General features: G+C 49.4%; 2 protein-coding genes across 2 annotated transcripts in view; one reads left to right on the forward strand and one right to left on the reverse strand.

The window, feature by feature from the left end:
- Window positions 1-200: 200 nt before the first annotated feature.
- Window positions 201-565, forward strand: KIAA0040 (KIAA0040 ortholog). Its single transcript, XM_065410176.1, has one exon. It carries the CDS (start codon window positions 248-250, stop codon window positions 563-565), a length of 318 nt encoding a protein of 105 aa, XP_065266248.1. The 5' UTR covers window positions 201-247.
- Window positions 566-20,220: 19,655 nt separating this feature from the next.
- The window catches only part of TNN (tenascin N), a 40,464-nt gene continuing 32,946 nt past the window's right edge, over window positions 20,221-27,738 (reverse strand). The window contains exons 12-15 of the mRNA XM_065410083.1: window positions 26,395-26,491; window positions 25,451-25,618; window positions 24,508-24,671; window positions 20,221-20,367 (exon numbers count right to left, since the gene is read on the reverse strand). Of these exons, the coding sequence (XP_065266155.1) occupies window positions 20,221-20,367; window positions 24,508-24,671; window positions 25,451-25,618; window positions 26,395-26,491 (576 nt within the window). The remainder of the gene's footprint in view (window positions 20,368-24,507; window positions 24,672-25,450; window positions 25,619-26,394; window positions 26,492-27,738) is intronic.

Consider the following 27,738-nt stretch of genomic DNA (forward strand, 5'->3'; position numbering starts at 1 on the left):
CAAACTCATCTCTGAAGCTGGCTGAGCGCTCACCGGGCTGGCAGGCCCCATGGGGAGCGTTCAAGCTTTGTTGATCAAACGTGGATTTCAGGGCAGCCTCCTGATTTCCTGTTGTTTCCTCTGTCTTCACAGGCACTGACCAGAGCTGCTGCTGGGTTCCATTTGCCTTCCCTCAGGGCTGAACGTCCAGCAAGGGGACTGCACCAGCCACAGGTGGGGAGAACAGGTGTCCAGCCAGCCAACTGCCATGGAGTGGGTCAGCTCCTTCTTCGACTCACTCTGGAATCTCATTCACACCAAGCACCAGGAGGGCATCTTCAACACTGTCTGCCTGGCCGTGCTGTTGGGGCTGCCCTTCCTCGTCCTCCTCGTCGTCCTCATCATCTGCTGTCACTGCTGCTTCTGTAGACGGCAGGGCAAAGGCAGCAGCAATGGCAGCAGCAGCAACGGGCAGGTCCCAGCAGAGAGGAACAAAAAAAGGAAGAAGAAGGGTGAAGAGGACCTGTGGATCTCGGCTCAGCCCAAGCTGTTCCTGCTGGACAAGACACCGTCACTGCCCGTCTAGTCGGAGGGACGGAGCAAAGACCTTCCTCCCAGTGAGACCTTCTGGCCATGTGCCGCAAGGAGCTGCTGTGATGGCTCCGTCTCCTTTGATAATGACTTTAAAACCAGGACTTTCAGGACAAGCCAAACAACTAGTGAGAGCACGGAGACATCACTAGAGGGCACGCAGTCCAGCATATCTTTACGTGCACAGCCAGCATTGCACTAGGCAGGGTCCTGCAGGACACACACATCCATGTGCACAAGGACATGCGTCCACTGACATGTACAAGCATTCATGCAGCTATGTGCACAACATACCTGCACTCCCATGCAAACACGCCTAATGTCACGTGCACATGGACATACGTGTACATGGCACATGGACGGGCACGTGGACATACATGTACACAAGAACATACACACATGCACTTGAAAACTAACCCACCCTGGCACTCCTCTGCGCACACATGGGCGCATGCTCCTGCGCAGATATGAGCACAAGGTTACAGCACAATCAAAAGGGTTTTCCTTCACACCCTGGCAAGCTATTGCTTCACAGCTCCTGAAGACACAGGTATCCAGCCCACTGCCAGAGCTTCCCATGGTGCTTCCTAATCCAGCCCTGCCTTACAGACCAAAAGACGTTCCCCCAAGGCAGCAAAGCAGCCGCCCCTACTGCTAGCAGCCATCCCCAGAACAGAGGATGGCAAGAACAGATCAAACATGGCACAGTAAGGGACTGAAACCTTTGCACTGGCACTACAAAGTCCGTCTAAGACTGGCCTCAGTGCAGACTGGTCCTTTGGCAGATCATTCTGCTGCAGAGAAGGTGGCTTCATTTCTATACTGCAGCGAGAGAGGAGACTCCAGCTGATGCTGCACAGAAGCTTGGTTCCAGCATTAGAGTTATTTATTTAAGGACTACGAGAAAGGGTTCATTCGTGGACCAAAGGCCCATGTATACTATTCGGGCCTCGGAACATTGACTCCATGCAATAACTTAGGCCATGCACCCCCCAGACACACACGCAGCCAGAGCCACACTCCCCCAGACACACAGGCATGCCCATGTATCACACCCAGACAGGGGTACACACAAATGGGCACACACTGGTGTGGAGTAGCTCCTGCCATCCAGCTGTGCCGCTGGTCCAGGGAGCATTGCAAGGGCAGCTGGCTCTGGAATGGAATACAACTCAAAGACGTAGCAGGGGGCCTGAATCCAGATACACTTCATACCTCCCGCCCACCAAAGCTTCCCTCCCTCCCCGCCCAGCCCTAAGAGAGATTGTCCTAGACAGAACCCCCACACACACATTTCACAGATGTGTCTTCCTCCCACTCCTGAGACCTTCCTCTTCTTCTCAAGCAAGGCAGCTCATCCCATCCCCACAGGTAGCCAGTCAGCAGGCCACAACCATCTGTGCCCCCTGCTCCATCTCTGACCCCACCCACGCCCTCTTTGACTGCAGAGTCTGTTTCCCAGGGGTCCTGCCTGACTCCTCCCTATCCATGCACTATTGTAGTTATCATCAAGGCTTATTTAAGTCTCATTTACATGGTCTGCAAATAAACAGAGTGGGTGGACACCTCGTCTCATCTGCTCTTTCCAACAAGCCAGTGCAAAAGACAAATATTTTTGCTCTAAAGGCTCTGCTGGGAACATTCTGCTTTAGTTTATTTTTAGCCTCCAGAGCAGACTGCCTAGACAGTTCAGGGAAACACACAAACCCATCCGGACCAGCCCTGGCGGAGCGTGCCAAACGGCACAGCCTCCAGCATGGCAGACTCCGGTGTGGTGACCTCATCTGCAGCAGGGTGTCTCACCCACCCTCCACTAGAAGAGCTCTCTGCCTCTAGGATACCCCTCTGCTAGGGCATGCAGGCAGCAGGGAGAGCTGGCCTGGGGCTTACAGAATCAGCCACTTCTGCTGTGCCCTCAAAGTGCAACCCAGTTTGTCCAACTTTGTGACATCACTTCATGGGGTTTGGCCCCCACTCAACTATGTTGTTCGGAGCCTCAACCCCAGACTCCTCCTCACCCAAGCCCTTAAGTAGATGCCATTCAGCTCCTTCATTCACTTCATCTCCATTAAAAAAACAGGGACCCCCAATTTCAAGGCTGAGAGGATAAGAGTCAAATTTAAGCTTAAACAGCCTTAAGGGAAGCCTGATCCTAGATACCAACTCTCCCTGAACATCTCTGGCTCCCCCCACTGCCCCAACTTCTGCTCTGGGATATTTGATTATTTCTCTCTCCATTTACAAAATGATGTAATTTTATAATCTCTCTCTCACACACACGCACACACACAGATTAGGGCAAAGCTAGAGGAAAACATAACTGGAGCTACGAGTACTTAACTGGCTGGCAGAGAGGAAAATATAGCTAGTTGTGACATGGCTACCTTAGGGCTACAACTGTTTTGCTCTGCCATAGTTAAAAGACCCAGAAAGGCATGCTGGAAAAATGTTTCCTGTGAGAGCGCTCAACCCTGTCAGGACCAGAAAGTCAAAGGAAAGGGCCATGTCTGCATATCAGCACTCTACCACAGGCCCAAACCATTAAATCCAAACACGCCCAAACTTTGGGGAAGTTCAAAACCCTACCCAAACTTTATAGCCCTGAGCCATCTCTTTAATGGACTGAACCCACCAGCCCAGAACTCCAGCTCCAAGATGACTTGGCCCCATCTCTACCCACCACATACAGTCAAAAGAGCAAAGCTTAGGAAGCTGCTTGTATGAGAGCCATCTTCTTGGCCAATACCAGGGATCGAACCAGCACTTCCAGAACTGAAACCGAGAGCATCTGTAAAAAGAACAGGAGTACTTGTGGCACCTTAGAGACTAACACATTTATTAGAGCATAAGCTTTCGTGGGCTACAGCCCACTTCTTCGGATGCATATAGAGTGGAACATATATTGAGGAGATATATATATACACATACAGAGAGCATGAACAGGTGGGAGTTGTCTTACCAACTCTGAGAGGCCAATTAAGAAAGAGAAAAAAACTTTTGAAGTGATAATCAAGATAGCTCAGTACAGACAGTTTGATAAGAAGTGTGAGAATACTTACAAGGGGAGATGGCTCAGCCATTCCCAGTCCTTATTCAATCCTGAGTTGATTGTATCTAGTTTGCATATCAATTCCAGCTCAGCAGTCTCTCGTTGGAGTCTGTTTTTGAAGTTTTTCTGTTGTAAGATAGCCACCCGCAGGTCTGTCATTGAATGGCCAGACAGGTTAAAGTGTTCTCCCACTGGTTTTTGAGTATTATGATTCCTGATGTCAGATTTGTGTCCATTAATTCTTTTGCGTAGAGACTGTCCGGTTTGGCCAATGTACATGGCAGAGGGGCATTGCTGGCACATGATGGCATATATCACATTGGTAGATGTGCAGGTGAACGAGCCCCTGATGGTATGGCTGATGTGATTAGGTCCTATGATGATGTCACTTGAATAGATTATGTGGACAGAGTTGGCATCGGGCTTTGTTACAAGGATAGGTTCCTGGGTGAGTGTTTTTGTTCAGTGATGCGTGGTTGTTGGTGAGTATTTGCTTTAGGTTGGGGGGTTGTCTGTAAGCGAGGACAGGTCTGTCTCCCAAGATCCGTGAGAGTAAAGGATCATCTTTCAGGATAGGTTGTAGATCTCTGATGATGCGCTGGAGAGGTTTTAGTTGGGGGCTGAAGGTGACAGCTAGTGGTGTTCTGTTATTTTCTTTGTTGGCCCTGTCTTGTAGGAGGTGACTTCTGGGTACTCGTCTGGCTCTGTCAATCTGTTTTTTCACTTCAGCAGGTGGGTATTGTAGTTTTAAGAGCATCTGTAGCTTGAGCTGCTGAAGACCCCTGTCCTCTATGGGTCTGTGTGACACATGCTAACCAGCAGGTTCCATCTGCACAGCCAATGACACGGCAGTGTCTGATGCATGTTCAGTACACCCTGATAAGGCCCACCTGGGCTCAGGTTCCTACAGCTAGCTCTGCTCTGACACTGTGGAGAACAGCCTCTGCCTTGCAAGCAGTTCTTCATGTGCATGGATCTGGATTTCAGCGTCAGCCTCTTCTGCACAGTTCATGCTCAAGAAAAATTTTAAAATAAACCTTTTTATTAATAAATTCCTGAGAGTGGTTTTGTCTCCAGATCTCAGCCATTTCTTTGTTTGGGAAAATCTTTTTACACCATCTCACTGGCCTTGGATGAGACCTTTGTTGACATCAGTCGAGAGGAATGCTGACAGGAACCTCTTTTCAGCCAGTCACAGATAAATTATTCTTAAAAGGGCAGTTTCCAATTAGTAATGTTTAATGTGTCTCCTTGCTAATGAGTGCAGGCAAACCTCTCTTGGCAGGAAAAAATGTGGGAGGAGGAAGAGTTATGCTTCTGCTCTGTATGAGTTGGGATGCACGCAATATTTTCCTTCGTGGGGTTCAGCCGATCTTAGTTCCAGTCTGGTTTAGGTCACAAGTGAGGAAAGCTTAATGGCGCTCATCCAGTCCCTCATAGCTGTTTGTATTGTACATATCACAAACACACCGATTGAAAAGCTGGGCTGAAGTGGAGAGGCCAAAAGAGCTCAGCGTGTTGGTTGTATATGAGGTGCTAAGCATTTTTCAAAATCTGACCTTATTTACATGCAATTTATTTAAGGGTCATGAGAGGAGGTTTTGGAAAAATATAAACAGTATACAAATATAAATTAAACAGTAATAGGTCACCAGGGCCAGATGGGATTCACCCACGAGTTGTGAAGGAACTCAAATATGAAATTCCAGAACTAACAACTCTGGTATGTAACCTATTGCTTAAGTCAGCCTCTGTATCAGATCTGTACTGGAGGATCATTAATGTGACATCAGTTTTTTAAAAAGTCTCCACAGGTGATTCTGGCAATTCCAGGCCAGTCAGCCTAACTTCAGTACCAGGCAAATTGGTTGAAACTACAATAAAGAACAAAATTATCAGACACACAGATGAACACAATTTGTTGGAGAAGAGTCAACACAGCTTTCGTAAAGGGAAATCATGCCTGACCAATCTATTAGAATTTTTTGAGGGGGTCAACAAGCCTGTGGATAAGGGGGATCCAGTGGATATAGTGTGCTTGAACTTTCAGAAAGCCTTTGACAAAGTCCCTCCTCAAAGACTCTTAAGCAAAGTACACAGTCATGGGATGAGAGGGAAGGTCCTCTCATGGGTCAGTAACAGGTTAAAAGACAGGAAACAAAGGGGACAAATAAATGGTTAGTGGAGAGAGATAAATAGCAGGGTCCCCCAAGGATCTGTACTGGGACCAGTACTGTTCAACATATTCATAAATGATCTGGGAAAGGGGGCAAACAGTGAGGTTACAAAATTTGCAGATGATACAAAGCTACTCCAGATAGTTACGTGCAAAGCGACCAAGAAGAGTTACAAAGGGAACTCACTAAACTGGGTGACTGAGCAACAAAATTGCAGATGAAATTCAAACATTGATAAATGCAATGTAATGCACATTGGAAAACATAATCCCAATTATACATACAAAGTGATAGAGTCTGAGTTATCTATTACCACTCAGGAAAGAGATTTTGGAGTTATTGTGGATAGTTCTCTGAAAACATCTGCTCAATGTGCAGCAGCAGACAAAAAAAGCTAACAACGTTAGGAACCGTCAGGAAAGGAATTGATAATAAAACAGAAAATATCATAATGCTACTACATAAATCCGTGGTACACCCACACCTTGAATACTGCATATAGTTCTTGTGGCCTCATCTCAAAATTGATATATTAGAATTGGCAAAGGTGCAGAGAAAGGCAACATATGGAACAGCTTCTATATGAGGAGGGATTAAAAAGACACGGGCTGTTCAGCTTAGAAAAGAGACAACTAAGGGGGGGATGTGATCGATGTCTATAAAATCATGAATGGTGTGGAGAAAGTGAATAAGGAAGTGTTATTTACCCCTTCACCTAACACAAGAACCAGGGGTCACCCAATAAATTAATAGGCAGCAGGTTTAAAACAAACCTTCACACAATGCACAGTCATCTTGTAGAACTCTTTTCCATGGGATGTTGTGAAGACCAAAAAGTATGTCTGGGTTCAAAAGAGAACTAGATAAGTTCATAGCGGATAGGTTCGTCAATGGCTATCAGCCAAGATGGTCAGGGATGCAACCCCATGCTCTTGGTGTCCCTAAACCTCCAACTTGCAGAAGCTGGGACTGGACAACAGGGGATGGATCCCTCAATAATTGCACTGTTCTGTTAATTCCCCCTGAAGTATCTGGCCCCTTCCACAGTCGGAAGACAGGATGCTGGGCAAGATGGACCCAGTATGGCCATTCCCATGTTCTCATGCATTAATGGGTGCTGCACTTCTGAAAAATCTGTCCTGGTTGTGGGTGCTGAGCATGTCTGAAAATAAGGCCCTGAACTCTTTTGAAAAATCTAGTCCTTAACAAAGACCGAGGACTGATCGGGCCAGGCTTGGGGTGTATTGGGAGAGCTATGTGCCTCTCAGGACTGGAATCATAGAATATCAGGGTTGGAAGGGACCTCAGGAGGTCATCTAGTCCAACCCCCTGCTCAAAGCAGGACCAATCCCCAGATAGATTTTTGCCCCAGATCCCTAAATGGCCCCCTCAAGGATTGAACTCACAACGCTGGGTTTAGCAGGCCAATGCTCAAACCACTGAGCTATCCCTTCCCCGAGGGCAGAGGGTGCTTCACATCAGGAGTGAGGAGCATAGGCAGAGCTGGGTGGGAGTATGGAACTGAACGGCTGGGAGTGGCCATGAGTCAGGTCCTAGGTATATAGGCAAAGCCAGCGAGAGGAGAGGACAGGAAGTTTTCATAGCACTTACTTATGCCAGCCCTGACTTTAAGCAAAACAACTAGTCCCTCCCTTTTATGAGCTGACTTCATTAACTCCCTGGCAACAGAGCAAAATATCTGCACTGTCTGGGCTGGGCAGCAGAGTAACATCAAGATTTCTGCATGGACAGGATTTAACATTGAAAGATCTTTTCATGGGGGGGTCAGATGTTTCATGGCCAGATTCCCCAAAATGAAGTGGACCTAGGGTTCCATCTTGTGGCCATTTGTGAGTATTGCAGTGCCCTATTCCCATGTCATATGGCTTTTCCAGGGGATTAAAACATATCCCACGTTGCAGGGCCGGCTCAAGCTTTTTTGCCGCCCCAAGCGCGGCGGGGGGGGCGGGGGAGAGGGGGGGGAAAGGAAAACCTGATTGAGCTGCCACCGAAGTGCTGCTGAAGAAGAAAGGGAGTGAAGGACCCGCCGCCAAATTGCCGCCGGAGACCCGGACGAGCCGCCCCAATAACGGACGGACTGCCGCCCCTTTCTATTGGCCGCCCCAGGCACGTGCTTCCTTCGCTGGTGCCTGGAGCCGGCCCTGCCATGTTGAGTGCCACTCCTGGCATAGGCGCCGACTTCCCCTCTGCCCAGTGGGTGCTCCACCCCTCTCCCCTGCCCCTGCCCCTGCACCGCTCTCGCCCCGCCCCCATTCCACCTCCTTCCCCCAAGTCCCTGCCCCACCTCTTCTCCACCTCCTCCCCTGAGCAAGCCACATCTCCACATCTCTCCCTCCCGCCTGGAAAGTCGTAAGTGCCGCCAAACAGCTGTTAGGCGGCGGCAGGGGGGCGGGAAGTGCTGGGAGGGCAGGGGAGGAGTGGGGACGCAGCGTGCTGGGGGCAGGAGAAGGAGGTGAGAGCTTGGTTGCCGGTGGGTGCAGAGCACCCGCTAATTTTTTCCCATGGGTGCTCCAGCCCCGGAGAACCCACGGAGTCAGCATCTATGACTCCTGGTGAAAGATAGGAACCCAAAATAATCAGGCAAAAATAAACTTCCATCCAGAGCTACACATAAATATGTGGTTCTCATTTTTTGTGGAGGGCCCCATTTTGGAAAGAAGCAGAAACTGTCAGATGTCACATACAAAGCCCGCCTCACCTATTGAATTCTTTGCATTAACAACCCTCCCTGAGGTCCAGCTTTTGGACTGGACCACTTTTGCCCCTGAGATTTGCTCAGCGAGCTGCTGACAGCAGCTGAGCCTCCTGCTCTGTGAGAAGAGATACATGAATTTCTCTATCAGATGTATCTAAATTTAGTACAGTGACATTGTGCACCTTTACAATACATTTTACCAACTCCGTATGTATATGCTGCCTTTGGATTTTGCTCTAGAGCCAGCAGTAGCTGAAATTATAGCCTCATTTGCCACACATTGTCCCTTACCCAGCCCCAATTGCACCTACTCATATCTATACAGTTCCCTGAACTGGATGAGTTAGTGGAATATCTCATCACATACAGGCCAGTGTGGGGTTGTCACATCACCATAGTAAAGAGTCACTTACCTGAGACGCTCTGACACACCCATATGCTCACCAGACATTCTCCTTTCTTTGGGTAGCTTTGATTCAGCGGCTGGGGAAACATGCTGTGGGCTTCCAAGCCTCTCCAGGTAACTGCACTAGCACCTTGCTAAGTCCCTAGTTGCTGGCCTCTGTTCACACAGCTGTAGCCTCAGGCCTGGTCTACACTACCCGCCTGAATCGGCGGGTAGAAATCGACCTCTCGGGGATCGATTTATCGCGTCCCGTCAGGACGCGACAATCGATCCCCGAATCGACGTTCTTACTCCACCAGCGAAGGTGGGAGTAAGAGCCGTCGACGGGAAGCCGCGGAGGTCGATTTTGCCGCCGTCCTCACAGCGGGGTAAGTCGGCTGCGATACGTCGAATTCAGCTACGCTATTCGCGTAGCTGAATTTGCGTATCTTAAATCGACACCCCCCCTGTAGTGTAGATGTAGCCTCAGAAACATCAGACCAGTAATTGGGGAAATGGTGAATAGAGGCCTAAGTCCCCAGCTGGTGGGAATCAGCATTGAAGCCAATGGAGCTATGCTGATTTACAGCAGCTGAAGAGCTGGTCAGAGTCTTTAGACCCCGGAAAGTGCCCATCTGTGTATTGTCCGAGATCCACAATGAGTGTGTTAAGCAGTTTATACAGCTTTGGCCCTCTGAGGACAGAGCAGGTATGAAGATCTGCTCTAAACTTTTCTCATAGCAAGGAACTGCAGCAGTTCTGCATGCTGATTTCTCCTCTCCATGGCCTGCTCTGGCTGCGCTGTGCTGAGAGGAGCAGTGGGGTGAGGGCAGGAGAGCTGTGAGCTAGGGAGGAGGAAGAAGGAGCTTTGGCTGCCTGCTCAGAAGCCCTGAGAGCAGCCAGCAGGTGCAACAAAGCTGGTGCCATGGCTCATTGCCTGCCTGCAGCTCTGCTTAGAAGCAGGGGTGAAAGTAAGTCCAGTGTGGGGGGAGAGCTGGCCCCCGGAAGGGGCGGGGCCTAGGGTGGAAGGGGCATGGCTGAGGGAGTCAGAGCCAGCCCACCCTGTAAGGTAAGTGCCCCCCGGGTAGGAGCAGCAGCCCAGGGCTCCGGGGGCTATTTAAAGGGCCCGGGGCTCCCCTGCTTCTACCATCCCGGCCCTGTAAATAGCCGCGGGAGCCCTGGGGAAGCGGCGGGGCTCCAGAGGCTATTTAAAGGACCGGGGCGGCAGAGGCAGCTGGAGCCCTGCACCCTTTAAATAGCCCCTGGAGCCCCCCCCCCCACTACCCCGGGCTCCGGGGGCTATTTAAAGGGCCCGGAGCTCCCCTACACTCCCCCCACACACACACACACACACACTCTCTTGGGGCAGGTAATCCTTTCCGAGGCTGCACCTGTGTTGGGCCCGCTGCTGGGGGGGGAGGTGGAACTGGCAATGATCCCTGAAGCTACAGTAGCCCTGCCTTCCATGACAGATGTTGGCCCATATGACTCACTCATGCTGCCTGTCCAGAAACTAAGGCCCTGAAGAGCTCTTGGGGTTACCCAGCTCAGCCTCCTCCCAACCCCACCCCTCAAAAGATGCCTCTCAGCTCATTTGAAGGGGATGAAGGGATTATATCACCCTATGTGCTGTTAATTTCAAGCTCCAGACTCACACACACTGAGAGCAGGGTCTGGGAAAGCTCACTTCATTTGTATATACAGCTTTCCCCGCACCCCCTTTCTTCCCCCTGACTTTCACACTGAACCCCAGTTCTGGAGTTAGCTGGAGCTTGTGGCTTTGGCGGGTTCCCACAGCACGGGCCATGGTAATTACCACTCATCGCTCCATACACACCTGAAAGGCAAACTACATGTTTCCGTGGCAACTATACCTTTTCTGAGTTGTAGGAGAGTGAGATTGAAATGTACAGAAAGCGGTTTTGAAAGTGCTTAGTAAAGGCCTGGGGGAAACCTGACAGTAGTAGTACAGAAAGCAGCAGATCTGGAAATGCCCAGAAGCTAAAAGCAACAGCTGAGAAATGAGACTAGTGGGGTTTCTAATTTCCAGGGGTCATCTCTACAGGCCAGGACCGTTCACCTGGCTCCCATGGGGTCCTGGGGCCTCTGGAGAGCCCACCAAAGGCTGGCTAGGAAGGGGGATCTTCAGTATTAGCACTGAGGGAGAGGAAGGGGAATTTCCACCACAGTTAAAATGTGTCACCATGTGGAAAAAAATGCACCTGTCTCTGGCTAGCGCTGGACAACGTAGCCTGAGTGGGACAAGGGCACTTTGAAGAGAAACACACCTCCCACCAGCAATTGGGTGGGTGAGTGGGGAGGGATAGCTCAGTGGTTTGAGCATTGGCCTGCTAAACTCAGGGTTGTGAGTTCAATCCTTGAGGGGGGCCATTTAGAGAACTGGGGTAAAAATCTGTCTGGGGATTGGTCCTGCTTTGAGCAGGGGGTTGGACTAGATGACCTCCTGAGGTCCCTTCCAACCCTGATATTCTATGAATTGCCACCTCCCTTCAGGGCCGGTGCAAGGAAGTTTTGCCTAGGGCGTGAAACTTCCACCTTGCGCGCCACCCCCAGCCCTGCGGCAGCTCCCCGCCCCCCCACCCCCACCCTGAGGCACCCCCCTGCCGCAGCTCCCCCGCCCGGGGAGCCATGCAGCAGCTCTGACCCTGGGCTGCCTGCTGCGGTCTCAGATTCCCTCTCCCTCCCAGCGCAGCAGCCACTGTAAAAAAAAAAAAAAATTGGGGGCACTGCTTTTTGGCACCCCCAAATCTTGGCGCCCTAGGCAACCGCCTAGTTGGCCTAAATGGTAGCACCGGCCCTGCCTCCCTTCCACAAAGGGCAGATCCACAGTAGCCAGCGCTTCTGGGTGAACTGGAGCATCCAATCGTGATTTAAAGACTCCAGGAGAATTTACCACATGCTTTGGGAAGCTGTTCCAATGACCCTCAAGTAGACCCTAAGGGTATGTCGACACTGTGATAAAAAACCCATGGCTGGCCTGGGTCAGCTGACTCAGGCTTGGGCTGTGGGGCTATAAAATTGCTTTGTAGACATTTTGGGGCTCAGGAGCCGGGGCCTTGAGACTCTGGGGGGAGGTCTCAGAGCCTGGGCTCAAGCCAGAAGGTCTACACTGCCATTTTTAGCCCTGTGAACCTGAGTCAGCTGACCCAGGCCCTGAGACTCAGGCCTGGTCTACACTACGAGTTTAGGTCGACTTTATCAGCGTTAAATCGAATTAAGCCTGGACACGTCCACACGACGAAGCCCTTTCTTTCGACTTAAAGGGCCCTTTAAACCGGTTTCTTTACTCCACCTCCGACGAGGGGATTAGTGCTAAAATCGGCCTTTGCGGGTCGGATTTGGGGTAGTGTGGACAGAATTCGACGTTATTGGCCTCCGGGAGCTATCTCACAGTGCTTCATTGTGACCGCTCTGGACAGCACTCTCAACTCAGATGCACTGATCAGGTAGACAGGAAAAGCCCCGCGAACTTTTGAATTTCATTTCCTGTTTGCCCAGCATGGAGAGCACAGGTGACCACGCAGAGCTCATCAGCACAGGTAACCATGATGGAGTCCCAGGATCGCAAAAGAGCTCCAGCATGGACAGAACGGGCGGTACGGGATCTGCTCGCCATATGGGGAGACTAATCAGTGCTAGCTGAACTCCGTAGCAGTAAACGAAATGGCAAAATATTAGAAAAAGTCTCAAAGGCCATGAAGGATAGAGGCCATAACAGGGACGCACAGCAGTGCCGCGTGAAAATTAAGGAGCTAAGGCAAGCCTACCACAAAGCCAGAGAGGCAAACGGAAGGTCTGGGGCAGAGCCGCAAACATGCCGCTTCTACGTGGAGCTGCATGCCATTCTAGGGGGTGCAGACACCACTACCCCAACCGTGTGCTTTGACTCCGTCAATGGAGAAACACACAACAGGGAAGCAGGTTCGGGGTACGCGGAAGATGATGATGATGATGAAGACAATGAAGATAGCTCACAGCAAGGAAGCAGAGAAACCGGTTTCCCCAACAGCCAGGATATGTTTATCACCCTGGACCTGGAACCAGTAACCCCCGAACTCACCCAAGGCATGCTCCCAGACCCTGAGGGCACCCAAGGGACCTCTGGTGAGTGTACCTTTGTAAATATTACACATGGTTTAAAAGCAAGCGTGTTTAATGATTAATGATTAATTTGCCCTGGCAATTGCAGCCAGTACAGCTACTGGAAAAGTCTGTTAACGTGTATGGGGATGGAGCGGAAATCCTCCAGGGACATCTCCAGAAAGCTCTCCTTCATGTACTCCCAAAGCCTTTGCAAAAGGTTTCTGGGGAGGGCTGCCTTATCCCGTCCGCCATGGTAGGACACTTTACCACGCCAGGCCAGTAGCACGTAGTCTGGAATCATTGCATAACAAAGCATGGCAGTGTATGGTCCCGGTGTTTGCTGGCATGCAGACAACATCCATTCCTTATCGCTCTTTGTTATCCTCAGGAGAGTGATATCATTCATGGTCACCTGGTTGAAATGGGGTGATTTTATTAAGGGGACATTCAGAGGTGCCCGTTACTGCTCGGCTGAACAGAAATGTTCCCCGCTGTTAGCCACGCGGTGGGGGGGAGGGGTGAAGTGATCATCCCAGAGAATTGGGGGTGGGGGGGGGGTAGTTGGGTTTGTGCTGCATGTTAACCCAGAAACCCCAGCCCCTCCTTTTACATTGCAAACCCATTTTAAATGGCCAACCCAATGGGTCCTTGGTATGGGAAATGAGGGCGCTGCTGTTTGAAACCATTCCCACATGTTATGAAGGTTAAAAAAGCCAAGAGACTGTGGCTTACCATGGCTGCCTGCAAGCCGCATTCTGTTGCCTGGCATTGCGTGAGTGATCTCTCACACCAAACCGGCAGGCCCTCAATATAAGAGGAAAAATGCGACCTTGTAACGAAAGCACATGTGCTGTGTAATGTGAACAGCAAAATTTAACGTGAAAGAGTGTACCCATTGTTCTCTAAAATGTGTCTTTTTTAACCACCTCTCCCTTCTCCTCCACCAGCTGCAAATGTTTCTCCTTTGCAGAGGCTAGCGAAGATTAGAAGGAGAAAACAGCGGACTCGGGATGATATGTTCACGGAGCTCCAGATGTCCTCCCACGCTGAAAGAGCACAGCAGAATGCGTGGAGGCAGTCAATGTCAGAGTGCAAAAAAGCACAATATGAACGAGAGGAGAGGTGGCGGGATGAATCACGGGCTGAACAGAGCAAGTGGCGGGCTGAAGATGATAGGTGGCGTCAGCTTGCAGACAGAAGGCAAGAGTCGATGCTCCGGCTGCTGGAGCATCAAACTGATATGCTCCAGCATATGGTTGAGCTGCAGGAAAGGCAGCAGGAGCAGAGACCGCCGCTACAGCCCCTGTGTAACCAACAGCCCTCCTCCCCAAGTACCATTGCCTCCTCACCCAGACGCCCAAGAACACGGTGGGGGGACCTCCGGCCACCCAGTCACTCCACCCCAGATGATTGCCCGAGCATCGGAAGGCTGGCCTTCAATAAGTGTTAAAGTTTTAAAGTTTTAAACTGCAGTGTGTCCTTTTCCTTCCCTCCTCCCCCACCCATCCCGGGCTACCTTGGCAATTATCCCCCTAGTTGTGTGATGAATTAATAAAGAATGCATGAATGAGAAGTAACAATGACTTTATTGCCTCTGCAAGCGGTGCTCGAAGGGGGGAGGGTAGGGTGGGGTGGTTGGTTTACAGGGAAGTAGAGTGAACCGGGGTGGGGCGGGGGGTTCATCAAGGAGAAACAAACAGAAGTTTCACACCGTAGCCTGGCCAGTCACAAAACTGGTTTTCAAAGCTTCTCTGATGCGCACCGCGCCCTGCTGTACTCTTCTAACCGCCCTGGTGTCTGGCTGCGCATAATCAGCGGCCAGGCGATTTGCCTCAACCTCCCACCCCGCCATAAATGTCTCCCCCTTATTCTCACAGATATTGTGGAGCACATAGCAAGCAGCAATAACAATGGGGATATTGGTTTCGCTGAGGTCTATCCGAGTCAGTAAGCTGCACCAGCGCGCTTTTAAACGTCCAAATGCACATTCCACCACCATTCGGCACTTGCTCAGCCTGTAGTTGAACAGGTCCTGACTCCTGTCCAGGCTGCCTGTGTACGGCTTCATGAGCCATGGCATTAAGGGGTAGGCTGGGTCACCAAGGATCACGATAGGCATTTCAACATCCCCAACGGTTATTTTCTGGTCCAGGAAGAAAGTCCCTTCCTCCAGCTTTCGAAACAGACCAGAGTGCCTGAAGACGCGAACATCATGTACCTTTCCCGGCCATCCCACGTTGATGTTGGTGAAAAGTCCCTTGTGATCCACCAGGGCTTGCAGCAGCATTGAAAAGTACCCCTTGCGGTTTATGTACTCGGTGGCTTGGTGCTCCGGTGACAAGATAGGGATATGGGTTCCGTCTATCGCCCCACCACAGTTTGAGAATCCCATTGCAGCAAAGCAATCCACTATGACCTGCACGTTTCCCAGAGTCACTACCCTTGATATCACAGGTCTTTGATTGCCCTGGCAACTTGGATCACAGCAGCCCCCACAGTAGATTTGCCCACTCCAAATTGATTCCCGACTGACCGGTAGCTGTCTGGCGTTGCAAGCTTCCACAGGGCTATCGCCACTCGCTTCTCAACTGTGAGGGCTGCTCTCATCCTGGTATTCTGGCGCTTCAGGGCAGGGGAAAGCAAGTCACAAAGTTCCATGAAAGTGCCCTTACGCATGCGAAAGTTTCACAGCCACTGGGAATCGTCCCACACCTGCAACATGATGCGGTCCCACCAGTCTGTGCTTGTTTCCCGGGCCCAGAATCGGTGTTCCACGCCATGAACCTGCCCCAGTAACACCATGATTTGCACATTGCTGGGGCCCGTACTTTGTGAGAGGTCTATGTCCATGTCAATTTCCTCATCACTCTCGTTGCTGCGCTGCAATCGCCTACTCGGCTGGTCCTGGTTTTGCTTTGGCATGTCCTGGCTCTGCATATACTCCAGGACAATGCACGTGGTGTTCATAGTGCTCATAATTGCCGCGGTGATCTGAGCGGGCTCCATGATCCCAGTGCTATGGCGTCTGGTCTGAAAAAAGGCGCGAAACTGACGGAGGGAGGGAGGGGCGAGTGACGACATGGCGTACAGGTACAGGGAATTAAAATCAACAAAGGTGGCTGTGCATCAGGGAGAAACACAAACAACTGTCACACAGAATGGCCCCCCCAAAGATTGAACTCAAAACCCTGGGTTTAGCAGGCCGTTGATTTCACGGAGGGAGGGGGAAGCAAATGAATACAGAACAAATCTGGTCCATCTATTTTTTACATCTTAAGCTGGCAGCATACGGTGCAGCATGACTGATAGCCCTCGGCATCTTCTGGGTGCTTGGCAGAAGATACTGTACTACGACTGCTAGCCATCATCGTCAAGACGGTTCAATAGGACTGCCGGCAGGACTCCAGGAGACCAAGCATGTCTGCCCAGGTGCCTCTGATCGAACTGGAGTACGACGATGACGGATACCAGTCGTAATACACCATCTACTGCCAAAAGGCAAGGGGCTGCTGCTGTGTAGCAATGCAGCCCCACGTCTGCCAGCACCCAGATAACCGATGAAGGCTACCAGTCATACTGCACCGTCTACTGCCAAAAGGCAATTAGCTGCTGCTGTGTAGCAATGCAGTACCATGTCTGCCGGCACCCAGATGACATATGGTGACGGTGAGCTGAGCTGAGCAGGCTCCATGCTTGCCGTGGTATATTGTCTGCACAGGTAAGCCAGGTAAAAAGGCGCGAATCGATTGTCTGCCGTTGCTCTGACGGAGGGGGAGGGGCCTGACGACATGTACCCAGAACCCCCCGCGACACTGTTTTGCATCATCAGGCATTGGGATCTCAACCCAGAATTCCAATGGGCGGCGGAGACTGCGGGAACTGTGGGATAGCTACCCACAGTGCAACGCTCCGGAAGTCGACGCTAGCCTCGGTACTGTGGATGCGGTCCGCCGACTTCATGCACTTAGAGCATTTTATGTGGGGACACACACAATCGACTGTATAAAACCAGTATCTATAAAACCGGCTTCTATAAATTCGACCTAATTTCGTAGTGTAGACATACCCTCAGTGCTACAGGGGTTTTTGTCACAGTATAGACATACCCTAATAGCCTTGGATCAGTTCACAGCCTTCAGACCTTAAGCCAGTGATTATCCCACACATGCTCCTCATCCCCTTCTGGGAGCATGCCAACTGCAATGGTTTAAAAATCACGACTCAGACCCCGCAAAAATTCTGTTTATTGTAACTGTATTGTGGCTTTGGCATGGCTTTTGATATTTGAAACCCTCCCCCCACCCATCCCCAGTGTGTGAGACAATTCATGTTGCCCACTCCCCCTGACTTATTGAGATGAGTTGTCCCCTGCTGCAGGAGCTCTCACCCCCACATCTGCCCCTCCCCTGCCCAGCAGCTAATTCTGCCCCCAGCCCCTAAATGAATCCCATCCCCACATTAGTTGTGCCCCCCACCAATTCTGCCTCCCAGCCTCACCTTTGTTCCTCCTGTAGACCCTGGGTTTCTTCACTCCCACCCTATTCCAAACTGGGTGTGGGGCTGCCGCAGGGTCCCCTCACTCCCTTCCCAGACTGGGTGTTGCAGGGAGGGGCAAAAGAACTATCGCCTCTTGCTTGGCGGGGGGAGGAAAGAAAAGGGGCCCAAAAGTGGGTGTGTTTCAGGGCCCAAGCAGCATAAAGGCGCCTTAGTGTAAATGAGAATCATACCCCTTGTGTTCTCATTTACACCAGAGCAAAGTAGGTGTGAAAGGCTCCCAGTAGGGCAAGACTTTTGTTTAGAAGTGTCTTTATTGGTAATGTTTATGATTCCTAGGCATTCTTTCTATTTAAGAACCATTTCAGTTCAGCATTATGAACTAGACACACCGAATCACAGGATGTTCATGTTCCAACTGACACAGCTGATTAACCCTTTGGGGTAGTGACTGAATGTGACTGGCTCACACCAGTCTTGGTGAGCTGGTACTTCCCCCTGTTGGCTGCATCGTGTGCTCCAGGATCTGAGCTTTTCTTCACAAGCAAATGATGTCTCACCCTTAAGACTGTGAAGAAAATCTTCACCTTGTGAACTGGTTGTAAACCCATGCAGTGCTGCCTATCTTAATCTGCTGGAAACAACAGGTCAAAGAATAGCGTGAACTACCCTTGTTCGTGTCAATGTGCTAATTCTGGGGCCTAATGATGACCATTTAAATGTCACCATTGTAATTATTTCAGTGCTGATGAAAAGGATGCAAGGAAAGAGAGGGACAATCAGGCCAGGTCTACACTACAGACCTATATCAGTATAACTATGTCGGACAGAGGTGTGAAAAATCCACAGCCTTGAGCAGTACAGTTATACTGACTTAGCGCTGCCTACACGGGAGGTTTTGTCAACAGGAGAGTTTCTCCCATCGACACAGCTACCACCTCTCGGGAAAGTGGATTAACTACACCGATGGGAGAAGCTCTCCTGTCAGCATAGGAGTGTCTTCACTTAAGTGCTACAGCAGCGCAGCTGCACTAGTGCTGTATGTGAAGACAACCCTCATACTGTGAAAATTCTTCACAGTCACCTGTGAGTGGCATCTTATTTTGGCATCATGAGCAGACAGAGCTTAGTACAACCACTTTTTTCTGCCCCTCCACCTCTTTATGAAGCCTGCCTAGGAGTTTGTGAACATGAATATACTGTACTCCCTCCTAGGCATTTTTTTTGGCTGGAAGACACCAGCTTTCCAAAGGTTACAATTAAATTATACAGAAGGATTTTAGCATGAAGAGACATGGAGCTGGAATTAGAGGACCCAAGACAACAGAGTTTAAACCAGGGTTGATTAACTTTACCATCAGTTTAACAGAAAGCATTTCATGATGCTCAACACCTGTCCTGGTGGGACTGTACCTTTAAGAGTAGAGAACGTTCTGCATCCAGCACTGAGAGGTGAAAGAAGAGGAGACAGGTACTGCATGGACCAAGGAGAGAGAGGGATGAGTGAAGAGATTTCTCTCCTGCGAAGAATTAGCTGTTGTATTCAAAATAATATTTAGTACTTAATTATCTTCAAAGCGCTTTGCCAGCATTAACTAAGTAACACGCAAAACACCCCTCTGAGGTAGGTTGGTGACTATTATTCTCCCCATCTTGCAGATCAGAACACTGAGGCAGAGGGATTAAATGAGTTGTCCGAGGTCACCAAAAGAATCCTATTCAGAGAACTCAGGTGCTCTCGGCTATTCTGATGTTGATGCCATCTGACAACAAATCCCCTATTGGTACATATTCCTCATTCCAGTCCTCAGGATAAACCTCAACTCAGGGGCCTCATAACCAGTGGCTTTATAGTGACGCTGTTAGGTTTAATTTAGATGGGAAATGTAGGTTTTTATAAAAAGAAGCTTATACAAAAACTTAAAACTAGGTGAAATGTTCCCATGTTGTTTTTAAAATTCCAAAAGAAGCAGTGTTTGAAAACCAAATCTTTTCCCACAATGTAGACAACCCAAGGACTGTGGCGTTGTGCTAGCGCATGAGGATCTGAAAGAGAAAGTGACTAGAGGCTGATTATTAATAAAAGCAAAGCGCAATGGCCTCTTTTCATCATCCAAGCTGGAAACTGGGAGAAGAAAAACACAGAGCAAAAACAGAAGCAAGTAAACTAGACTCTTAAAATTATCAACCCACCGGGTTATTTCCAACATAGATGAGGCTGAATTTTAACTTGATGCATTTTAACTTGACAAGATGATGCATTTTAACTTCACAATGCCCCCTTGAGGCCTGAGAAGTTACAGTAGTAGCTGGTAGCAATATCTAGTAGTGAAGGGCATTTGCAAATACGGGGGGTCAGCAACTTGGATTGTGGGAAGCAGCAGCATGAGTTTAAAGCTTGCTTGTAAGGTTCATAATGATCAGGGAAAATAGGTCACCTGTGTGCATTGGACCAGTCAGGTCCTTGTCGAGTTCAGCCAATCAGAATAGCTGTAAATGTTAATAGTCCCCTCCCACTCTGTGACTGGTGACTTTTGTCAATAGCCTCCAAATGCTTAAAGTAGGCTGGGTTGTGAACCCAGAGAGCTCAGAGCAGGGGCTGAAGCAGGCTGGGCATTGGTTACATAAGTATTGGAACAAGCTGTTCAAGTCCTTACACTTTGTTACAAAATAATGGAATTCCATTGTCAGGAATTGACAGGCTCGGCCCTGCTTGGAGGCCATTTTAGGCCCTGGTCGTCTTCCTCTTCCCTGCCTGAGACCTTTTTTTCCTCCCCAGGATTGGTTCATTGCTGGATGATTGAGGACGGATCTTCATTTCAGTGTAAGGGATGGAGAACAAATGGCCTTTCCATGGCGCCCAGTTGACCCCCTGGAAAAAGAACAAGGAATTCCCTTTATTAAGCATGTAAACCCTGGGTGGGGCACTGGGATACTAGAATACATAACTCAGATATTGGGAGGGTTGTTATTTATTTGGATTTCTACCATAATAAGAAGAGGGAGTCCCTACCAGCCCTCTGGACACCCCTAACACAAGTTAATATACATAGAGTTGGACACCCACCAGGATTGAACCCCCTACATGCATAACACATACAGAGACCTGTGTAAATAGATGTATTTTGTGTCAGGCCCAGACACCAACAGACCAGGACTATTTCAGACAAGTTTCTAAGAAGGAGCCCATTTCTGAGCTGAGGTTTCCCTTGAGGAGCGTGTTATACTGCCAACCACTCCCCCTTTGAAAATTAGGACGTTCCAATTCAAACGTTCCTGCCCATTTGCAGCTGTAGCAGCATGGCATAAAGAGAGAGGTGGTTTCTCAGGGTATGTCTACACTGCAGCTGGGAGGTATGATTCCCAGCCCCCAGAAAGACAGACTCACGCTAGCTCTGCTTGAGCTAGCAAGCTAAAAATAGCAGTGGGGGCGTTGCAGCACCGGTAGAAGCTGAGGCTGGCCGCCAGAGTCCAAGCCCGCCTGCCCCTGCCGTCGGTCTAATCCCAGGTGCCTAGTCCAAGCCATCGCCCGTGCCACAACACCCACACTGCTTCAGTGTAGACATAACCTCAAGTAGCAAAGTCCTGTGCCATCTGTGGCTTTATAGGTTAAAAGTGCCACTTTGAATTCAGTCCTGAAACCAATGAGCAGCCAGCGCAGAACATGGGGCAGCAGTGACATGTCTTGCCACCACCTAATTAGGTGGGCCCCTGGCCTGAGCATCACGTATACAGCGCTTTTCATATGCAACTTGTCTGAGATAATGCCCCAGCCTTTTACCTCTAGAGACAAGGGTTCAAATCCTGGCTTAGATCATGAGAGAGGTTCCACTATTCATGCTGTCCTTGCTCTCTGGATAAACACAGGATTCCAGTCTCCCATGGCTGTCAATCCAGCACCTTTCAGCACCACTAAACTCACTGTTCAGTATTGTGATCAGCTAGCTAGTGGCAGTGTGTCTGCAGCTGTGTTTCAAAGGATGGAACTGGAACCACTCAGTGCGCATGTGTCTGTCTGTCTCATAGGCCCTATACCGATTACTATAAATGGACACTCGTTTAGTTCAAGCAGTAGGCTCTGTGCTGTCTGGGCTGAATGCTGCGAGTTCCATCCCTGCAGTCACTCTGAAGTTACAGGTGGCCATAGTGGAGACTCTCATACAATACCAACCTTCCACACAAACTTCCACGTGGCTGGACTTTACAAAAATGAGTCAAGCCATTTACAATGCACACTTCACTTCTCTACAGAGGAAAAAGGACAGTAAGCTATCTAAACTCCTACCTGCCACAGGGGGCTACAACAGTGGTACCCTCAACTCATCTAACAACATTGTCAATCTTTCCAACCACACACTTAGCCCAGCAGAAGAGTCTGTCCTATCTCGGGGACTCTCTTTCTGTCCCACCATCCCCACGAACACGATACAGTTCTGCGGTGATCTGGAAGCCTACTTTCGTCGTCTCTGACTCAAGGAATATTTTCAACGCACCACTGAACAGTGCACTGACCCACAGGAACCCTCCTACCAACACTACAAGAAGAAGAACTCTGCGTGGACTCCTCCTGACGGTCAAAATGACAAACTGGACCTCTACATAGAGTGCTTCCGCAGACGTGCACAGGCTGAAATTGTGGACAAACAACATCACTTGTCCCATAACCTCAGCCATACAGAACGCAATGCCATCCACAGCCTCAGAAACAACTCTGACATTATCATCAAAGGGGCTGACAAAGGAGGTGCTGTAGTCATAATGAACAGGTCGGATTATGAACAGGAGGCTGCCAGGCAACTCTCCAAGACCACATTCTACAGGCCACTATCCTCTGATCCCACTGAGGAATACCAAAAGAAACTACACCATCTGCTCAAGAAATTCCCAGCTACAGTACGGGAACAAATCTACATGGACACACCCCCAGAACCCCGACCAGGGGTATTCTATCTGCTACCCAAGATCCATAAACCCGGAAACCCTGGATGCCCCATCATCTCAGGCATTGGCACTCTTACAGCAGGATTATCTGGCTATTTGGACTCTCTCCTCAGACCCTACGCTAGCAGCACTCCCAGCTATCTTCGAGACACCACCGACTTCCTGAGGAAACTACAATGCATTGGTGTTCTTCCTGAAAACACCATCCTGGCCACCATGGATGTAGAAGCACTTTACACCAATATTCCACATGAGGATGGACTACAAGCTGTCAGGAACAGTATCCCTGATGAGGCCACAGCAAGCCTGGTGGCTGAGCTTTGTGACTTTGTCCTCACCCACAACCACTTCAGATTTGGGGACAACTTATACCTTCAAGTCAGTGGCACTGCTATGGGTACCCGCATGGCCCCACAGTATGCCAACATTTTTATGGCTGACTTAGAACAACGCTTCCTCAGCTCTCGTCCCCTAGTGCCCCTCCTCTACTTGCGCTACATTGATGACATCTTCATCATATGGACCCACGGAAAGGAGGCCCTTGAAGAATTCCACCTGGACTTCAACAATTTCCACCCCACCATCAACCTCAGCCTGGACCAGTCCACACAAGAGATCCACTTCCTGGACACTACAGTGCAAATAAGTGATGGCCACATAAACACCACCCTATACCGGAAACCTACTGACCGCTATACGTACCTACATGCCTCCAGCTTCCATCCAAGACACATCACACGATCCATTGTCTACAGCCAAGCCCTAAGATACAACCGAATTTGCTCCAACCCCTCAGACAGAGACAAACACCTACAAGATCTTTATCAAGCATTCGTAAAACTACAATACCCACCTGGGGAAGTGAGGAAACAGATTGACAGAGCAAGACGGGTACCCAGAAATCACCTACTACAGGACAGGCCCAACAAGGACAATAACAGAACACCACTGGCCATCACATACAGCCCCCAGCTAAAACCTCTCCAGCGCATTATCCACGATCTACAACCTATCCTGGAAAATGATCCCTCACTCTCACAGACCTTGTGAGGCAGGCCAGTCCTCGCTTACAGACAACCCCCCAACCTGAAGCAAATACTCACCAGCAACTACACACCACACCACAGAAACACCAACCCAGGAACCAATCCCTGTAGCAAACCTCGTTGCCTACTCTGTCCCCATATCTACTCTGGCAACACCATCAGAGGACCCAACCACATCAGCCACACCATCAAGGGTTCATTCACCTGCACATCCACTAATGTTATATATGCCATCATGTGCCAGCAATGCCCCTCTGCCATGTACATTGGCCAAACCGGACAGTCCCTCCGCAAAAGAATAAATGGACACAAATCGGACATCAGGAATGGTAACATACATAAGCCAGTAAGTGAACACTTCAATCTCCCTGGTCATTCTATTACAGATTTAAAAGTCACTATCATTGAACAAAAAAACTTCAGAAACAGACTTCAAAGAGAAACAGCAGAACTAAAATTCATTTGCAAATTCAACACCATTAATCTGGGCTTGAATAGGGACTGGGAGTGGCTGGCTCATTACAGAAGCAGCTTTTCCTCTCCTGGAATTGACACCTCCTCATCTATTATTGGGAGTGGACTACATCCACCCTGATTGAATTGGCCCTGTCAACACTGGTTCTCCACTTGCGAAGTAACTCCCTGCTCTCCATGTGTCAGTATATAATGCCTGCATCTGTAACTTTCACTCTATGCATCCGAAGAAGTGAGGTTTTTACTCACGAAAGCTTATGCACAAATAAATCTGTTAGTCTTTAAGGTGCCACCAGACTCCTTGTTGTTTTTGTAGATACAGACTAACACGGCTACCCCCTGATACTAGTAACGACTGTGAGGTTCCTGCGCTGCCATGGGTTGATTACAATACACCCTTTTTAAAGGGAAGACGTATGCCTGATCTGTAACCATTGGATGAGTCTGGACAGCCCTTCCTGACTTGAGGCACCATCTGAGCTGTCCAGCGTCACCCGTGTCCCTGAAGCTGGTGAGAAGCAGCACACATGCTGCAGAACCCTGGCACTTGCCTCACTGTGCTTGTTTTCTCCATATTTGCCATTGAGGTTAGCTAAGTGGCAGTTCTTGTACCACCAGGCACCATGGTGCGACCTTGCACAGTTGCTCAGAGCCACATCGTTGTCCCTGTCCCAGGTGGTGAATTTCCAGCCATTGTGGTAAGTCAGCGCATCTCCTAAAAGAGGGGAGAAGGAGATGTTAGGCACAGCAATCTGGGGGTGCCACTATCAGACTGTTGGGGGGGGGTGCTAGGAGAGTGCAGTTCCACAAAGTTGGAGATCCCCAGAGGGTGGGAAGGGATGGCGGGGTAGGTGGTAAATGGGGCAGATGAGAGGATTGGAAGCCAAGGGCACAGGCATCATCATGGCAAGAAATACCTGGAGTACAGATGGCAAAGGCCATTATATCATCAGGATGGGAAGTAATGCTGGGCGAACTCCCAAGGAGTCTGAATTCCAGTTCAATTGAGGATTAGGTTGCCATTCCTCCCCACACAACCCTCCTTCTTCTCCCCACCTCCCAATGTTGTCTTCTTTGATTGGGAATGCCCAACAGCCCCTCCAATGTCTTCACAGGCTCATCTGCTGGAACCACTCCCTACTCTGGATTCTTCAGCAGGTGGCCTGCTGGGCCTGCTCCCCGAATCCAGTCTGAGGACAGTTCCGTGGGCCTCCTCCCTCTTCTCTGCCTCTTTATCCAGTGACAGGTGAGCCACACCTAGTCCCCCCCTTCCCAGGAGATGGCTTGGCGGGCCCACTCCCGAGGTCCAGCCAGAAATACCAATGTATATTTCTCTCCTTAGAGAAGCACCAGGAAGCAACCTGGCTTATGGGACTTCTAATGCATCCCAGTCTATTCCAACCCACATGCTGATGGGGAAACAAGTGTCCCAGTTTCCAGTGCTTGCTTCCATTATGTGAGACCGAAGAAGCAAGGATACAAAGCATTCCTTACCGGCAGTGCCTTGGTAATTCCCCACAGAGAGCCTGTACTTATCCTTGCTTGAAGCCACCTGGAAGAAGTCATAGACAGCATAGGCAGAGTCATTGGAGGTTTGCAAATCCACCCGGATCTCATATTGGATGGGAGTACTGCTAGTGAGGTTGTGCAGCTTGTCAAGACCTGGGAGAAGAATCCAAGGTAATTATTCTATAGAGGGAAAACCAATGTCAAAATTCATTCACTTTCTCTGTTCCAAGGTTCTTCTTGCCACATTTGTGGTTAAATCAGTGGTTTGCTCCTTCTCATCCCACCTTCTCCCCCTATTTGATCCCGAAGTTACATCATACTGATAAGGATGAGTTTGCACCATCACACGCGGCTTCATGGCAGCAGAGAGTGACATCAGAAACATAGGAATCTGATGTCACTGCTAGATCAAGGAGAATAATCCAAACTCTGAAAGAACATTCACTATCTCTAAGCAAATCTAAAGACCCCAACCACTGTCGTATCTAGGTGCTGAATTCGCCAATCTAAGCACAGTCAGCTGAAACAGCAGGAAAGGAGACACAGAAAATGACTTGCCAAGTACAGTACTTTTTGTTCCTATTCTTCATGTTCTCCTTTAAATCAGTGCACTAATATCTTGTGACTCCTCTCCTGGTACAGGATCACAAAACCCCTGAACTGAACCTCTTCTGAGGTACGGAAAACATTGGTTCACTCTGAGTGACAGCCCGATGAAGTTCAGTGGGCACTGGATTTGATTCATTTGCCTATGCACTTCCAAACAAGAGCAGAAGCAGACAAGCCCAGGGCTGTACCCATGATATTTCCAACCTGACTGCAGACCTGAGAAGTTTGCATATTTCAGATAAGCATCAAAATGCCAGCCAGCCTCTACAAAGCCTGTCTTTAACTGTCCACCCTTCACCTGTCACATACAGATACAGTACCAAGCCAAAATTCCCCCAGGGGATCTCCAAAGCCTTCGACATAATTCCTCCAGCGCTTGTAGAAATCCAGCTGCCCTGTGTTCCGCCTCTGAAACACCTGCAAAACAAGCACTGCTGAATGAGTCATGAACAATTGGGTAAATTATCCTCATTTTCTGTGTGTGGAATATTCACTAGCAGATGGCAATTTCCTCCCATTTATCCATGATTCCAATCTGTCCACAAAGAAGGGGCGTTAATGAGTGTTCAGAATTCAAGGTGTTGGAAAAATGGGATTGGCCAGGTGATTTCACATGCTTTTTTTTAATGTTCCCTGATTGGATAAGCACACAAGCTCTTCCAGTGGATACACTTGCGACTAGAAATTTAAAATTTGCTTTCCACAAATGTTTGCCCTATTATAACTCAAATCACACTCATGTTTGTGGATAGTGAGGATAAAAGGAACACAAACCTCCCAAATGTGGTATAAACACCTACATAAACAGGAACTAGCTATACAACAGGACCAACAAGAACTTTTTTTTTTTTACATGTGAATGAATATTCATGGGAAATTGTTATTATTTTAGTGAAGGCTGCATTATTCAGCCTTCACTAAAATAAAAATGTAAAAAATAAAAAGAGAGAGATGAAGATAATCTTACTCTAGTGGAGAATGGGAGAGACACTGCACAGAGAGACACTCCCAGAATCACAGAGTTTTATGCTCCTGCCCTTAGGTCATGGTTTCTGTGCTGTGGCCAGCAGTCCACTAGGAACTGGACTCAAGACTGCTTGTTCATTTCACATGAGCCACCATGCAGTTATCAGGTAGTAAGGAAATTCAGTCACTAACACCTTTGGCCTGACTGGAATAAGGGACCAACCAGTGAACTACTTTATATCTCAATGAACCTGACCCAGTCCCCAACCACCACACCTGTGATTGGCGTTTGCCCCACATCAATCCCAAAAGGGTTAAGGAAGCTGAGAAAGGGCCCAATAGTGAGATAGGCCACATGAGGGGATTAGGCTGGAGAAGCAACTCCTGATTGGAAGATGGAGCTCAGCTGAGCAGGTGGGGGGCTGGGCTGGACTAATACAAAGCCAGGAAGCTGGCAACAGAAACGGCTGCAGTGAGGAAGTCTGCATCCACCCTCTGTGTATTAGAGAGGGAAGGAGGGAGGCCAGGGAAAGAGTGGGACCCTGGCCCTTAGGGAAGGGCGTACCCGGGAGAGAAAAGGGTGGAGAAGAAAGCCTATTGGAGGCAGAGTAGGAAGCATCCTAGGGAGAAAGCAGCAAGACTGAACACTGAGCAGACTTTGGCTGCGTGTTGCAGGGGCCCTTGACTGGAACCTGAAG

The sequence above is a fragment of the Emys orbicularis genome, chromosome 8, assembly GCF_028017835.1.
Source record: "Emys orbicularis isolate rEmyOrb1 chromosome 8, rEmyOrb1.hap1, whole genome shotgun sequence".
Classification (NCBI taxonomy): domain Eukaryota; kingdom Metazoa; phylum Chordata; order Testudines; family Emydidae; genus Emys; species Emys orbicularis.

Coding starts and splice junctions, on each gene's coding strand:
- KIAA0040 (XM_065410176.1), top strand. CDS start 248: ATGGAGTGGGTCAGCTCCTTCTTCGACTCACTCTGGAATCTCATTCAC.